Source organism: Osmerus eperlanus, chromosome 16 (genome assembly GCF_963692335.1).
Source record: "Osmerus eperlanus chromosome 16, fOsmEpe2.1, whole genome shotgun sequence".
Classification (NCBI taxonomy): domain Eukaryota; kingdom Metazoa; phylum Chordata; class Actinopteri; order Osmeriformes; family Osmeridae; genus Osmerus; species Osmerus eperlanus.
In genome coordinates this window covers 8,067,419-8,084,482 of record NC_085033.1, presented here as the reverse complement: position 1 = coordinate 8,084,482, position 17,064 = coordinate 8,067,419, and the positions used below count along the sequence as shown (strand labels likewise).

The following is a 17,064-nucleotide window of genomic DNA, read 5'->3' as shown; positions in this document are numbered from 1 at the left end:
TCCTCAGTTCCTCCTGCTCATCCTTCACTCCACTGGGACAGGAGCTGAGCCTCTGGACTCTCGCCTCTCTGCCAAACTGAACACAGAGAAGACCTGTGTCGAGCTGGAAATCTCCTCTGTTACAGTTACAGACTCTGCTCTGTACTACTGTGCTTTGCAGCCCACAGTGACAGGAAACCCTGGCACACTGTACAAAAACCTCAGTTTACCCGAAAGTGAATTTGTGTTGTTTTTCCCCTTACCTTTGGCAAAAGTGCCATCAAGTGGTGTCTTCAGTGTATTACACAATGTCAAAAGTAGGAGTATTCTGACCCTGACGAAGGAAACTGATTCATTTCAAGGAGCTGATGTTGTGAAGGAAGATCACACTTAGCAAAACACCCAGTCTTACAATCTGCACTATAATGTTGATCTTTAATGTTTTTCTATTTTGCATGTTATTTGGTAAGAACAAACTAAGGTCATACTTGAATTGTATTATGAGTAGTAAAACATTTTTACAAGGTCTGGCATACACTAAATAAAATCTTCTTTGGAATATCTTGTTTTCACAGGTTTGAGTGTTGAAGATACAATCACACCTGACAGAGACATAGTGACAGCTAAAAAGAGCACTAGTGTTAAACTGTCCTGCAAATATAGCAGTTCTCTCACCAACGGTCTGTTGTGGTACCGCAAGTATCCTGGATCAGCACCACAGTTCATCATACAAGACTATGCAGGGAGCATAACCAACCCAGTACCAGGACTGACTATCCGCAATGTGAAAGATCAGAAGCTTGTTGAACTTGAGATCTCCTCTGCTAAAGTGACAGATTCTGCTCTGTACTACTGTGCCCTGCAGCCCACAGTGACAGGAAGCCCAGACACACTGTACAAAAACCTGAAAGTGAATTTGTGATCTGTCATTTCTCCTTTCCTTTGGTGATAGAGCCATCAAGTGGTGACCTCAATGAATTACAAAAGCGCACAGTAGTACAGGGCAGAGTCTGTCACTGTAACAGAGGAGATTTCCAGATCTACACAGATTTCCAGCTGCTCCCCAGTCCCGAGTGGGCAAGTGAGGAAGGACGTAGGGTGACCAGGCGTTTTGAGGTAGGTATCTCCAACAGAGAGTTTGCGCTCTCTCCACCCACCCATCTCAGTAAAGACATGGAGCACTGGCAGAGGAACCTACTAGGGATTCTAACTTTATCTTTTGGTATGACACTACTATACCTGTAACTGTAATTAACCATATAATATATCCTCATAATGCCTTAAATGTTTTGGCTGATGAAATAATTCATACATTTTGTTTTTGTCTCTTTCCCAGAATGCAGAGGTGAAGACACTGTCACCCAGTCAAAAGGAGTTCTGACTGCTACTGAGGGAGAGACAGTTACACTTGACTGTAATTTTGACACAACTAGTTCAAATCCCTATCTATTCTGGTACAAGATGGAGTTGAAGGACCTTCCGAGATATATGTTAAGACGGGACAAGCACTCAAATGGAGACAATTTCAAAGCATTTCCAAAAGAAAGATTTGATGCTCACCTTAATGAAAGATCAGTTCCTTTGAGGATCCAGAGTGTGCAGCTGTCTGACTCTGCTATCTACTACTGTGGTCTGAGGTCCACAGTGACTACAGGAGACAGATCATGTACAAAACCCCTTCTGTGCTGCACAACACAGGACAAGACAATGACTGAGTATAACAGTGCTCAGTCATTTCATCACAATTAATGACACATGATGAAATAAAAGAAACAAACAAAATAATCAAACTGAATTTCACGCACCATTTGTCTACTGGTACAGTAACGTACTCCAGTCACAGTAACAGAGGAAGGACTGACAGGAGAGAGACTCATGCAGCAGCTTGTGTGAAGATGGAGACCTGCCTCGGAGTTCTGATTCTAATAAACAAGAGGTAAACAAGGTAAACATTTTTCTTGGAATTCTTAGTCTTACTAGAATGAAAGGAATAGAAGCTATTCCTTTTGTTTCTATCCACAGGAGTCATCTGTGGAGATCATCTGACCTCTTGTAGACAGAGAATCTGTCTCACATCTCACTGAGCTGCTGCTTTGAAACAAGCAGTACTCATGTTCTGCTTTTCTGGTTCAGACACTATCTTAACAAAGCACATCAGTTCATACTGTATAAAGGAGCCAGATCCAAGAGTGGTACTGACCACATCCCTAGTAAACATTATCAATCCACAATATCCACAACACATGAAAAACAAAAAACTTATCATAAAACAAGGGGCTCTGTCAGATACAGCACTCAACTACTGCGCTCTTGAAGACTACATGTAGTGACACAAGTATCTAACAGACTATACAAAAACATTTTTATGATATATACTGTACTATGATCCCCAACCAGGGGAAAGCTATCATTCAAAGCACAATTTAATATCTCATAAAAATGGCATGTTCTGGGGTTATCGGAAAAATGAGGTCACACGTTAACACTTTTTACCATCCAAATTGTAATATAAAAATAATTGTATGTAGTGAGACTCAAAGGGCCCAAGGATGAATATGAGAGAGAATGTGAGTGTCACCTTATAAATGTTTATATGCAAACAGTCTAATGGGAGGGGCTTGAAATATAGCAGGTGTTGAAATTCTTCTCTGAAAGCTCAAACGTTCAGCTTCCACTGTTGAATACAATCTTTTTGACAGATGAGATACTGTATAGCATTTATTGGTCAGTCCTACAAACTTCGAAGTAAATCATGTTCTTGTGTCTAATCTGGCTGGTCTTTAAATGGCACATTGGTGAGTATTCTACATTTAAAATACAACAAATTACACATTTGGAGATTTTAAGCCATTGGTGTGAACATATTTTATTTTACATCCATGAATGGTATTTTACTTAACGTTCTTAATTATTAAACAAACAAACTCCCTTTTTAGCATATTCTGAGGATCTGATCACACCATTCACGGATGAAGTGCTGGCTTTTGAAGGAGAAAGAGTCATTCTCTCCTGTAACTACTCCGGAGCAGCTACTAGCCTCCAGTGGTATCTCCAGAATCCCAGATCAGCTCCACAGTTCTTCACCATGGAGCACATGGACAATAAACCTGGATTCTCTGTAAAACATGAGAGAGATAAGAAATATGTTCACCTGGAGATCTCCTCTGCGAAAGTGACAGACTCTGCTCTGTACTACTGTGCTCTGGAGCCCACAGTGACAGGAAGCCCAGACACACTGTACAAAAACCCTGACATAGTAAGGGGGGAGGGGCCTCACATATCTCACTCACAGTAACACTTAGAGGAATGCCTGAGAGGAAAGACACATGCAGCAGTCTCTGTGAAGATGGAGATCTCTCTCAGAGTTCTGATTCTAATAATTACTGCAGGTAAACATGATGTAAACATTTGTTGTGGGATCATCACTATCACTACATTCAAATGAACAGGCTGGTTTACAGGCAACAAAAGAAGAATACATATTTCTATACTGTATAATAATGTTGCCTTTTGCAGGACTCATATGTGGAGATCATCTGACCCCTGAGAAGACAGAGGTCACCTCCGCCGAGGGAGAATCTGTCACACTGAGCTGCTCCTATGAAACAAGCAGGAATGATGTTTGGCTTCACTGGTACAGACACTATCTGAATCAGGCACCTCAGTTCATACTGTATAAAGGAGCCAGAGCATACAGTGGTTCTGACCATAGCCCTGATAAACGTTATCAGTCCACAACATCCAGGACAAACACTAAACTTACTATCACAAAAGTGACTCTGTCAGACACAGCTCTCTACTACTGTTCTCTTGACTACACAGTGATACAAAGTCTAGAAGAGGCTGTACAAAAACATTTTCACCACAGATCCTTTGATCCCTGAACAGGAGAAACCTATCATTCAAACCACAATCTGATATCTCAGACGAATGACAAATATTCTGGGGTTATCAGAGAAATGTGGTCACACCTGTAGACTTTTTTCCATCCACATTACAATGTAAAACACATTTTCTGTAGTGGGACTCTCTGGATCCCAAGGATGAATTTGAAGGGAGAACGTTAGTGTCCTCCATGAATATTCATACAGCAAACTGTCAATTGGGAGGAGCTTAAAATAAAAGAGGTGGTGGAAATTCTTCTCTGAAATCTCAAACGTTCATATTCCACTGTTGTTTGTTGGATAACTAACTTTAAACATGTTTGTCTTCTGGTTACTTGCTTTATTTTCAGCTTTTAAAGGTAGATGATACCAACATGCATTTATTATTTAACCTGCTGGACAGATTCATTATTGGGTAATTAACAGTACTGGCATGAAAACAAATCATTATTCTCAATTTCAAATAGGTTTCAGTTACGGACAAACAATCCATCCAAACCAACATGAGGTCTCTGGAGAAGAAGGTCATCATGTTACTCTGTCCTGCAACTACTCCTCAGCCTACAGTCTTCTATGGTATAAGCAGTATCCAGGATCAGCTCCCCAGTTCCTCCTGCTCATCCTTCACCCCTCTGGGACAGGAGCTGAGCCTCTGGACTCTCGCCTCTCTGCCAAACTGAACACAGAGAAGACCTGTGTAGAGCTGGAAATCTCCTCTGTTACAGTTACAGACTCTGCTCTGTACTACTGTGCGCTGAGGCCCACAGTGACAGGAAACCCAGACACACTGTACAAAAACCTCACTTTACCCGAAAGTGAATTTGTGTTGTTTTTCCCCTTACCTTTGGCAAAAGTGCCATCAAGTGGTGTCTTCAGTGTATTACACAATGTCAAAAGTATATTCTGACCCTGACGAAGGAAACTGATTCATTTCAAGGAGCTGATGTTGTGAAGGAAGATCACACTGCAAAACACCTAGTCTTACAATCTGCACTATAATGTTGATCTATAATGTTTTTCTATTTTGCATGTTATTTGGTAAGAACAAACTAAGGTCATACTTGAATTGTGTTATGAGTAGTAAAACATTTTTACAAGGTCTGGCATACACTAAATAAAATGTTCTTTGGAATATCTTGTTTTCACAGGTTTGAGTGTTGAAGATACAATCACACCTGACAGAGACATAGTGACAGCTGAGAAGAGCACTAGTGTTAAACTCTCCTGCAAATATAGCAGTTCTCTCACCAACGGTCTGATGTGGTACCGCCAGTATCCTGGATCAGCACCACAGTTCATCATACAAGACTATGCAGGGAGCATAACCAACCCAGTACCAGGACTGACTATCCGCAATGTCAAAGATCAGAAGCTTGTGGAACTTGAGATCTCCTCTGCTGAAGTGACAGACTCTGCTCTGTACTAATGTGCCCTGAAGCCCACAGTGGCAAAAAAACAAGACACACTGTACAAAAACTTGCCATTACCTCAGTGAGCTTTTAGATGCAACATCACCAAGACCAGCTGGCAATTCTTTGTGAAGAGGAGGAGCTAGAACACATTGAATACAATCTTTTGGACAGATGAGATACCGTCTAGCATTTTTTGGTCAGTCCTACAAACTTTGAAGTAAATCATGTTCTTGTGTTTAATCTGGCTGGTCTGTAAATGGCACCTTGGTGAGTATCCTACATTTAAAATACAACAATTTACACATTTGGAGATTTGAAGCCATTGGTGTGAACATATTTTATTTTTCATAACTAAACCAGTTCTATGAATGGTATTTTACTTAACGTCCTTAAATATTAAACAAACTCCCTTTTTAGCATATTCTGAGGATGTGATTACACCATTCACGGATGTTGTCCTGGCTTTGGAGGGAGACAGAGTCACTCTCTCCTGTAACTACTCTGGAACAGTTAATAACCTCCAGTGGTATCTCCAGAATCCCAGATCAGTTCCACAGTTCCTCACCATGGAGCACATGGACAACAACCCTGGATTCTCTGTAAAACATGAGAGAGAGAAAAGAAACATGTTCACCTGGAGCTCTCCTCTGCTAAAGTGACAGACTCTGCTCTGTACTACTGTGCCCTGCAGCCCACAGTTGCAGGAAGCCCAGACACACTGTACAAAAACCTCTTCGAACTTAGAAACAATGTCAACGTAGTAAACAGAACACTTCCTTGATGTGATGTTTTGCATAAACAGGAATCCTAAAAGGGCTTTTTCACAATTGGAAAGATGGTTTTGGTAGACTGATATCAACGTTTTGCCAACATTATATTGACTTCAGAAGTGTTAATTGCATTCAAGAAAGAACATATGTCCAAATGCTATTGGTAAAGGGATATATAGGGCATCCTGGTGGCTCACTGGGCAGGGTGTGTATTGTTTGGGCTGGGGTCCTAATCCAGCAGCCTGCGTTCAATTCTGGCTCAGGCCATTTCTGCATGTCTTCCCTTTTCCCTCCCCTACATTTCCTGTCTACATCTAACGTCTCTGTCCAATAAACCCCCCAAAGTCTCAACTATAACATCCTTTTTTGGTGGGGTGGGTCTCTGCTTAAAATCAGACCAACCACAGTTCTAGTGTACAGAGCAATATTGGGGTGGGGCTAGTTACATTTACTGTGACTTCCACCTCCCACAGCAACACTCAGAGAAAGGTTTGACAGGACATAGACACATTCAGCAGCATGTGTGAAGATGGGGAGCTGCCTCAAGTTCTGATTCTGATCATTACGACAGGTAAACAAGATGTAAACGTGTCCTGGAGTCCTTAGTATCACTAGAATTAGCGCTATAAGCTACTCTTTTCGTTTCTATCCACAAAAAGGATACTTACTCAAATACTTTTGTGATTTGACGAGTTGGTCTCAGAGCATATACTGCCACGTGAAAGGAGACAGTATTGCAGTAATCCATGTATCCATTGCTAATGGCAGCTCTACATGGTGGTGAACACATTTACACATATTTGAAGCTAACCACTCATCCAAACAACTTCTGACTCGACTCAGCACATCCATGGGTCCTGGGCAATACACCTGAACTTCTTATATAGCCTTGTTCTATAAATATTCATCCCACAGACAGACACACACACACACACACACACAGACAGAAACACAGAGATTCCTGCCTTCATCGTTACAGTAGATGCCACTTAATTACCATATTTAAAAAAAACTCTTTAATACATCATTTGTGACTATTCTACTCATAGTTATCTCCACAAAGAAACAAGTTAAGCAACACTGAGGGGAGGAGCTAGTTTCAGGAAGGATTTCTTAGACCTATATGAACCCTAGATATTGTAGTGTCTAAAAGTATGTCAGTAGAGTTTAGTCTTGTTTGTTGTCATTCTGTTTCTCAAACGTTGATCATGTTCAGTTGTTTCATTTTTGTCATTGCTATGTTTGTAGGTAAGTGAAGTACCATTATAATAGAATGTTGTACATGTTTAGCATTTGCTATTATTTCGTAATTTGCTGGATAAAAAAGGGATTTAAATCAACCTTTGACTTTAAAGAGCAATGTAATGAATGTGGATTGTATTTTATTACAGATTGCTTTTTGTTGCAGGAAATGGCTCGGCTGAAAATGGAATTTATTCAGATAGTCTTGAGGAGAGGGTGATGTTTGGTGACAGTGGCAAGCTTTCTTGCAATTATTCATTGGATGGTACAGGCAGTCTGTTATGGTATCGTCAATATCCCAGATCAGCTCCCCTGTTCCTCCTCCTCGTAACATCCTATGGATCCTCTAAGGAGACTGTAGTTCCTGCCACTCCTCCATACCCTCGTCTATCTGTATATCTCAATAAGGAGAGGAACCGTGTGGATCTGAGCATCTCGTCAGCTGAAGTGACAGACTCTGCTCTGTACTACTGTGCCTTGCAGCCCACAGTGACAGGAAACCCAGACACACTGTACAAAAACCCCAGTATCTCAACACAAGGCACAATACGTGATTCATATGTGATCTATAGAATAAAACACTTTTAATTCTTCACACATTTGACAGATAAGACAGGCTTTTTTTCCAGAAGTCTTTGTATTTCAATTCAGAAATTAATTATCAGCAATTATATATTTTTATTATACAGTGCATTACCATTTTGTCAGATTGCAGGATTGCAACACATTGATGCAGTCACATTACCACTACTTAGCCGATAAATTATAATTTTCAGTATAAATTAATTGATATTAGTCCTCTGCTATTGAATTCCAGACCAGGCACTAACCAACAACAGGTCGATTAGATATGTGGCTCCTCCTCTTGACTGTAGAGGGAGCTACATGGCAGAGCGCTGCTTACTATATAACATTCTGCTCAGTAGAGATTTCAGTGTATTGAATGTATTGTTCTGTCATTCAGCTCTTGTGATGAAACTTTGAATCTTTTTGTTCATTAGTATAATGATTTTTCATTCACTATTACTTTTCTCAGTGCTTGTAGGTAAGTAGTTCTATAATTGCTTGTAAGTAATGTTGAACTTCATAAAAACCTAACATGCATTATGAATACAAATGAAAGTAAATATGCTTACATATATATATGTGTTGTAAAATAAAGTTGTTCCATCATGCATGTTAATTTCAGGGGAATGTTCTGGGGAAGTGATCACCCCATTCACTGATGTTGTTCTGGCTTTGGAAGGAGACAGAGTCACTCTCTCCTGTAACTACAATGGCACATCCCGCAGCCTTTTCTGGTATCTCCAGAATCCCAGATCAGCTCCACAGTTCCTCACCAGTGATCACATTAACAACAAACCTGGATTCTCTGTAAAACATGAGAAAGAGAAGAAACATGTTCACCTGGAGATCTCCTCTGCTAAAGTGACAGACTCTGCTCTGTACTACTGTGCTCTGGAGCCCACAGTGACAGGAAGCCCAGACACACTGTACAAAAACCCTGACATAGTAAGGGGGGAGGGGCCTCACATATCTCACTCACAGTAACACTTAGAGGAATGCCTGAGAGGAAAGACACATGCAGCAGTCTCTGTGAAGATGGAGACCTCTCTCAGAGTTCTGATTCTATTAATTACTACAGGTAAACATGATGTAAACATTTGTTGTGGGATCATCACTATCAGTACAGTCAAATGAACTGGCTGGTTTGCTGGCAACAACAGAAGAACATATATTTCTATACTGTATAATGATGTTGTTTTTAGCAGGACTCATATGTGGAGATCATCTGACCCCTGAGAAGACTGAGGTCACCTCCGCCGAGGGAGAATCTGTCACACTGAGCTGCTCCTATGAAACAAGCAGGAGTGATGTTTGGCTTCACTGGTACAGACACCATCTGAATCAGGCACCTCAGTTCATACTTTATAAAGGAGCCAGAGATAGGATTGGGATTGACCATATCCCTGATAAACGTTATCAGTCCACAACATCCAGGACAAACACTAAACTTACTATCACAAAAGTGACTCTGTCAGACACAGCTCTCTACTACTGTGCTCTTGACTACACAGTGATACAAAGTCTAGAAGAGGCTGTAAAAAACATTTCCAACACAGATCCTTTGATCCCTGACTAGGAGAAACCTATCATTCAAACCACAATCTGATATCTCAGAAAAATGACACGTTCTGGGGTTATCAGAGAAATGTGGTCACACCTGTAGACTTTTTACCATCTACATTACAATGTAAAACACATTTTGTGCAGTGGGACTCTCTGGAGCCCAAGGATGAATTTGAGAGAGAATGTTAGTGTCCCTCATGAATATTCATACAGTAAACTGTTTATTGGGAGGAGCTTAAAATTAAAGCAGTGGTGGAAATTCTTCTCTGAAAACTCAAACGTTCAGCTTCCACTGTTGTTGGTTATCTGACTAACTTGAACATGTTTGTTTACTGGTTAATTGCTTTATTTTCAGCTGTCAAAGGTAGATGATAACAACCTGCATTTATTAATTAACCTGCTGGACTGATTCATTATTGGGTAATTAAGAGTACTGGCATGAAAAAAACCTAATTATTCTCAATTTCAAATGTACAGGTTTCAGTTACGGACAGACAATCCAGCCAAACCAACATGAGGTCTCTGGAGAAGAAGGTCACCTTGTTACTCTGTCCTGCAACTACTCCTCAGCCCAGAGTCTTCTATGGTATAAGCAGTATCCAGGATCAGCTCCCCAGTTCCTCCTGCTCATCCTTCACTCCACTGGGACAGGAGCTGAGCCTCTGGACTCTCGCCTCTCTGCCAAACTGAACACAGAGAAGACCTGTGTTGAGCTGGAAATCTCCTCTGTTACAGTTACAGACTCTGCTCTGTACTACTGTGCGCTGAGGCCCACAGTGACAGGAAACCCAGACACACTGTACAAAAACCTCACTTTACCTTAAAGTGAATTTGTTGTGTTGTACCTTAAAGTGAATTTGTGATGTTGTACTACTGTGCCCTGCAGCCCACAGTGACAGGTAGTCAGGTGGCTGAGCGGTTAGGGATTCAGGCTAGTGATCTGAAGGTTACCGGTTCGATTCCCGGCTGTGCAAAATTACGTTGTGTCCTTGGGCAAGGCACTTCACCCTGCTTGCCTCGGGGGGAATGTCCCTGTACTTACTGTAAGTCGCTCTGGATAAGAGCGTCTGCTAAATGACTAAATGTAAACCCAGACACACCGTACAAAAAACATATACCTACATGGCACTGCAGGAGGTTATGGGGTAACTACTTTAGTTTCATGTTTTTATGGTGCCCTGCCCACTGAACGTCTCCAACATGGCCAGGAGTTCTTGTTCTTCCTATGCATGATTAAGTTCCTTCATTGTCAATAGTATAGAATATGTGCTCATGTATCATTATGACTTCAATGCACAATAAAACTGAAGGACCATGAAATTGAAGTCAAATATACCATGTGTTATCAACAGACATTTCTCAGGAACGCATCAGATTTTAAAATCCTATAGAAAAGTAAAAAACTAAAATATCTTTGCTTGGCCTAGAATACGAATACTCATGAATAGAACAATTGATTACAGGCCTTCTTGTGACAATATAATATAATTTCTCTGAAGAACCTAGTAGGGGGCAGCATTTCACTGTAAAGTCCTCAGGCACCTCAATCAGTACTAGCTACCAAATAACACGTCAATGCCAAATCAGTCCCTCCCTTAAGAGAATAAAGCACATTCAATCTGAAAAGAAAAAGTCATAGGCTTCACTAGATTTAAGTCTTAAACAGAAGAGGAGACAGAAGAATTGTCATTTTAAGATACATAAACAAGAGTGCTTTTGCTCTCTTTCTATTCACACCCATCCCACTAGACATGAAACACTGGCTGGAGAACCTATTGATTCTTATATTATGTCTTGGTATGAAACTAACTATCGATTTAAACTGTGTGCCATTACATTAAAATATCCAACAATCCTATGTTTTCTGTTCTTTCATGTTCTTGTTCTGACACTTTTGTGTTTTGCTTTATTAGACTGCAGAGGAGAAGACACAGTTACTCAGATGGCTGGAGATGAGACTGCAATAGAGGGAGAGACAATGACCCTTAACTGTACATTTGAAACCACTGACAGAAGTCCATATCTGTTCTGGTACAAGCATGAAGAGAGGAAGTACCCTGAGTATATGCTGAAAAGGTTCACATTTGGTAAAGGGGAGAATGCTGAGGAATTTGAAGGAAGATTTTATGCTCATCTCAACGTTGATAGAAAAACAGTTCCTCTGAGGATCGGGAATGTGCAGCTGTCTGACTCTGCTGTGTACTACTGTGCTCTGAGGCCCACAGTGACTGCATGTTATGCAGCTCCTCTACAGAAACACATGTGGAAAGGGAAGTGTCACAGTAGATTAAGGGGAGAATCATGGTTAAAAGTTGAGTAATTATTTTTTGCACAGGAATAGAAATTCAAACATCAGATTTCTAACTAAAGGAACCACAATCCACAACAAGATAATTGATAAGGGTCAGTCAGTATTAATATGTATTCAAGTAAAGAACAAAGGTTTGAACAGTTTATAAATTCTGAACGTAAATAAGTCTTCACAGTGAATTTCTGAATCTGCAAAATGCAAGAGCTAGGTCCGGGCAAAGAATCACGGCTAATGTCCATTCAGAAGAAACCTCAGAAAGAGGAGGAGATGAGAAGGAATGTATCTTCTTATGATACATGTAGGTCTCCACCAGAGAGTTTGCTCTCTCTCCACCCACCCATCTCAGTAAAGACATGGAGCACTGGCAGAGGAACCTACTAGTGATTCTAACTTTATCTTTTGGTATGACACTACTATACCTGTAACTGTGATTAAATGTACTACATGTTCTGAATATGATGCTTTAAATATTTTGTCTATTGAAAGTCAGATGCTCTGGATAAGAGCGTCTGCTCAAAATGACTAAATAATACATTTTTGGTCTCTTTTCCCAGAATGCAGAGGTGAAGACACTGTCACCCAGTCAACAGGAGTTCTGACTGCTACTGAGGGAGAGACAGTTAGACTTGTCTGTAAATTTAACACAACTGATTCAAATCCCAGTCTATTCTGGTACAAGATGGGGGTGAAGGACTTTCCCACATACATGTTAAGACGGGACAAGTACACAGATGGAGACAATTCCAAAGCTTTTAAAAAAGAAAGATTTGATGCTCAACTTAACTTTGATGAAAGATCAGTTCCTTTGAGGATCCAGAGTGTGCAGCTGTCTGACTCTGCTGTCTACTACTGTGCTCTGAGGCCCACAGTGACTACAGGAGACACAGTTCCTATACAAAAACCTGCTGTGCTGCACAACACAGGACAAGACAATGGCCAGGTTTCCCAGATTCGTTAAGAAGCTCTTAACGAATCTGGGAAACCTGGCCAATGACTGAATATAACAGTGCTCAGTCATTTCATCACAATTATTGAAACAGGATGAAATTAAAGAAACAGCTTACCAAAACGATATAATATAATTACAATTAATACAGTACATGATATTGTATTTCTGTCATCATAAGTATTTAAGTATTTAAAACAATTTATGAACAATTATAGAATGTATAGAAATTATATAATTCTAAAACAATTCCCTGTTAAGAATGTACAGTATATCAATGATGTAGACAGTTGCAAGCTTGACCCACCTTAGGGCAACAAAACTGTAAATCTTAAAATATTAACTTTTCAAGAAAAGCTCTGGTGCAGATAGCAGTTAAAACATCTGTGGTAGAAGTGGAGAGGGTGTAGGGGGTGTGTGCTGATGGGGAGGGGGTGGGAGCAGTTGGTGGGGAGGGGGTGGGGGGTGTCTAATGGTACAGTAACGTGCCCCAGTCACAGTAACAGAGGAAGGATTGACAGAAGAGAGACTCATGCAGCAGCTTGTGTGAAGATGCAGACCTGCCTCAGAGTTCTGATTCTAATAATCACTACAGGTAAACAAGAGGTAAACATTTGTAGTGGAATTCTTAGTCTCACTAGAATGAAAGGAATAGAAGCTACTCCTTTTGTTTCTATCCACAGGACTCATCTGTGGAGATCATCTGACCCCTGAGAAGACTGAGGTCACCTCCACTGAGGGAGAATCTGTCACACTGAGCTGCTCTTATGAAACAAGCAGGAATGATGTTTGGCTTTACTGGTACAGACACTATCTGAATCAGGCACCTCAGTTCATACTGTATAAAGGAGCCAGAGGTAGTAGTTCTGACCATATCCCTGATAAACGTTATCAATCCACAACATCCAGGACAAACACTAAACTTACTATCACAAAAGTGACTCTGTCAGACACAGCTCTCTACTACTGTGCTCTTGACTACACAGTGATACAAAGTCTAGAAGAGGCTGTACAAAAACATTTTTACCACAGATCCTTTGATCCATGAACAGGAGAAACCTATCATTCAAACCACAATCTGATATCTCCGACGAATGACAAATATTCTGAGGTTATCAGAGAAATGTGGTCACACCTGTAGACTTTTTTCCATACACATTACAATGTAAAACACATTTTGTGTAGTGGGACTCTCTGGATCCCAAGGATGAATTTGTCCCTCATGAATATTCATACAGCAAACTGTATATTGGGAGGAGCTTAAAATTAACTCAAACGTTCAGCTTCCACTGTTGTTTGTTGGCTAACTAACTTTAAACATGTTTGCTTTCTGGTTAATTCCTTTATTTTCAGTTTTTAAAGGTAGATGCTAACAACATGCATTTATTATTTAACCTGCTGGACAGATTCATTATTGGGTAATGAACAATACTGACATGAAACGAACAAACAAATTATTCTCAATTTCATATTTACAGGTTTCAGTAACGGACAAACCATCCAGCCAAACCAACATGAGGTCTCTGGAGAAGAAGGTCATCATGTTACTCTGTCCTGCAACTACTCCTCAGCCCGCGATCTTCTATGGTATAAGCAGTATCCAGGATCAGCTCCCCAGTTCCTCCTGCTCATCCTTCACTCCACTGGGAGAGGAGCTGAGCCTCTGGACTCTCGCCTCTCTGCCAAACTGAACACAGAGAAGACCTGTGTCGAGCTGGAAATCTCCTCTGTTAAAGTGACAGACTCTGCTCTGTACTACTGTGCGCTGAGGCCCACAGTGACAGGAAACCCAGACACACTGTACAAAAACCTCACTTTACCTTAAAGTGAATTTGTGATGTTTTTCCCCTTACCTTTGGCAATAGTTCCATCAAGTGGTGTCTTCAGTGTATTACACAATGTCAAAAGTAGGAGTATTCTGACCCTGACAAAGGAAACTGATTCATTTCAGGGAGTCGGTGTTGTGAGGGAAGATCACTCTTAGCAAAACACCTTGTCTTACAATCTGCACTATAATGTTGATCTTTAATATTTTGCTATTTTGCACGTTTATTGGTAAGAATAAATTAAGGTCATACTTGATGTATTATGAGCAGTACAATATTCTTTACAAGGTCTGACATATGCTAAATCAACTTTACTTTCGAATATGTTGTTGTTTAAACAGGTTTGAGTGTTGAAGATACAATCACACCTGACAGAGACATAGTGACAGCTGAGAAGAGCACTAGTGTTAAACTCTCCTGCACATATAGCAGTTCTCTCACCAACGGTCTGTTGTGGTACCGCCAGTATCCTGGATCAGCACCACAGTTCATCATACAAGACTATGCAGGGAGCATAACCAACCCAGTACCAGGACTGACTATCCGCAATGTGAAAGATCAGAAGCTTGTGGAACTTGTGATCTCCTCTGCTGAAGTGACAGACTCTGCTCTTTATTACTGTGCCCTAAAGCCCAAATATAATTTATTTTTCATTACTAAACCAGTCATACAAATGATTTTGCATTCTTCAGACAATGCCAGTAGATGTTGTATTCATGGGCTTAACATTGATCTGTGGAATGTCTTGCATCACTTGAGACCTGTAATTCTGAGCAAGCTCCTCCTTCAATATAGTCCTTCAGTTCAGTGAAAGCAGAAGTGGCTAACAATGTGAAAAAGGACCTTCCCTGAGTATAGCACACATGAACAATAAAACCATGAATCTTGCTCTAAACATTTTTGTTGTCCTGGCAGCAACTCTCTTTGGTATGAAAAAAATGTATTTCAAATAGTTTTGCCAACTTTTTTTTGTATTTTCCTTTTACTCTGTAAATATGTCCATTTCTTTTTTCACAGAGTGCAGAGGACAAACCGACAATGTGCGACAGTCTACAAGAGAATTGATTGCTGTCGAAGGACAATTTGCAACCTTGAGTTGTGAATATAATGCCAGTACTACAAACATATATTTATTCTGGTACCAACAGAAAGCTAATGGTATTCCTGAGTTTATACTGAGCAAATTCTCAATTGGATCTGGCAACAATGCCTTTGAAGGAAAATATAATGGCACTCTTAATACAAGATCACGATCAACTACTTTGTGGATTCAAAATCTGCAGCCGTTAGACTCTGCTCTGTACTACTGTGCGCTGAGGCCCACAGTAACAGGAAGCCCAGACACACTGTACAAGAACTCTGACATAGTAAGGGGGGAGGGGCCTCACATGTCTCACTCACAGTAACACTTAGAGGAATGCCTGAGAGAAAGACACATGCAGCAGTCTCTGTGAAGATGGAGACCTCTCTCAGAGTTCTGATTCTAATAATTACTACAGGTAAACATGATGTAAACATTTGCTGTGGGATCATCACTACATTCAAATGAACAGGCTGGTTTACTGGCAACAAAAGAATAATACATATGTCATACTGTATAATGATGTTGTCTTTTGCAGGACTCATATGTGGAGATCATCTGACCCCTGAGAAGACTGAGGTCTCCTCCACCGAGGGGAAATCTGTCACACTGAGCTGCTCCTATGAAACAAGCAGTGGTTATATTCTGCTTTACTGGTACAGACACTATCTGAATCAGGCACCTCAGTTCATACTGTATAAAGGAGCCAGAGGTAGTAGTTCTGACCATATCCCTGATAAACGTTATCAATCCACAACATCCAGGACAAACACTAAACTTACTATCACAAAAGTGACTCTGTCAGACACAGCTCTCTACTACTGTGCTCTTTACTACACAGTGATACAAAGTCTAGAAGAGGCTGTACAAAAAAAATTTCACCACAGATCCTTTGATCCATGAACAGGAGAAACCTATCATTCAAACCACAATCTGATATCTCAGACGAATGAGAAATATTCTGGGTTTATCAGAGAAATGTGGTCACACCTGTAGACTTTTTTCCATCCACATTACAATGTAAAACACATTTTGTGTAGTGGGACTCTCTGGAGCCCAAGGATGAATTTGAGAGAGAATGTTAGTGTCCCTCATGAATATTCATACAGCAAACTGTCAATTGGGAGGAGCTTAAAATAAAAGAGGTGGTGGAAATTCTTCTCTGAAATCTCAAACATTCATATTCCACTGTTGTTCGTTGGATAACTAACTTTAAACATGTTTGTCTTCTGGTTACTTGCTTTATTTTCAGCTTTTAAAGGTAGATGATACCAACATGCATTTATTATTTAACCTGCTGGACAGATTCATTATTGGGTAATTAACAGTACTGGCATGAAAACAAATCATTATTCTCAATTTCAAATGTACAGGTTTCAGTTACGGACAAACAATCCATTCAAACCAACATGAGGTCTATGGAGAAGAAGGTCATCATGTTACTCTGTCCTGCAACTACTCCTCAGCCTACAGTCTTCTATGG

At 40.4% G+C, this 17,064-nt stretch overlaps 1 protein-coding gene, 1 long non-coding RNA gene and 2 gene segments (V, D, J or C); 3 read left to right on the top strand and 1 right to left on the bottom strand.

The window, feature by feature from the left end:
• Positions 1 to 1,141: 1,141 nt before the first annotated feature.
• Positions 1,142 to 2,293, top strand: LOC134036557 (T cell receptor alpha variable 38-2/delta variable 8-like). The segment is given in 3 exon segments: positions 1,142 to 1,201; positions 1,316 to 1,623; positions 2,036 to 2,293. Coding segments are annotated over 3 exon segments (615 nt in total).
• A 354-nt stretch (positions 2,294 to 2,647) lies between these two features.
• LOC134036094 (T cell receptor alpha variable 22-like) lies at positions 2,648 to 3,324 on the top strand. The segment is given in 2 exon segments: positions 2,648 to 2,774; positions 2,916 to 3,324. Coding segments are annotated over 2 exon segments (402 nt in total).
• A 2,077-nt stretch (positions 3,325 to 5,401) lies between these two features.
• On the top strand, positions 5,402 to 7,875 carry LOC134036555 (uncharacterized). The gene is made up of 4 exons (XM_062481551.1): positions 5,402 to 5,542; positions 5,693 to 5,930; positions 7,199 to 7,293; positions 7,454 to 7,875. The coding sequence occupies exons 1-4, from the start codon at positions 5,500 to 5,502 to the stop codon at positions 7,873 to 7,875; spliced, it is 798 nt and encodes a 265-aa protein (XP_062337535.1). The 5' UTR covers positions 5,402 to 5,499.
• Positions 7,876 to 10,931: 3,056 nt separating this feature from the next.
• On the bottom strand, positions 10,932 to 15,277 carry LOC134036098 (uncharacterized). Its single transcript, XR_009932387.1, has 3 exons — positions 14,942 to 15,277; positions 14,528 to 14,598; positions 10,932 to 12,638 (listed from the first exon to the last, which is right to left on the bottom strand). It is a non-coding gene; the product is annotated as an uncharacterized LOC134036098 (long non-coding RNA).
• Positions 15,278 to 17,064: the final 1,787 nt, after the last annotated feature.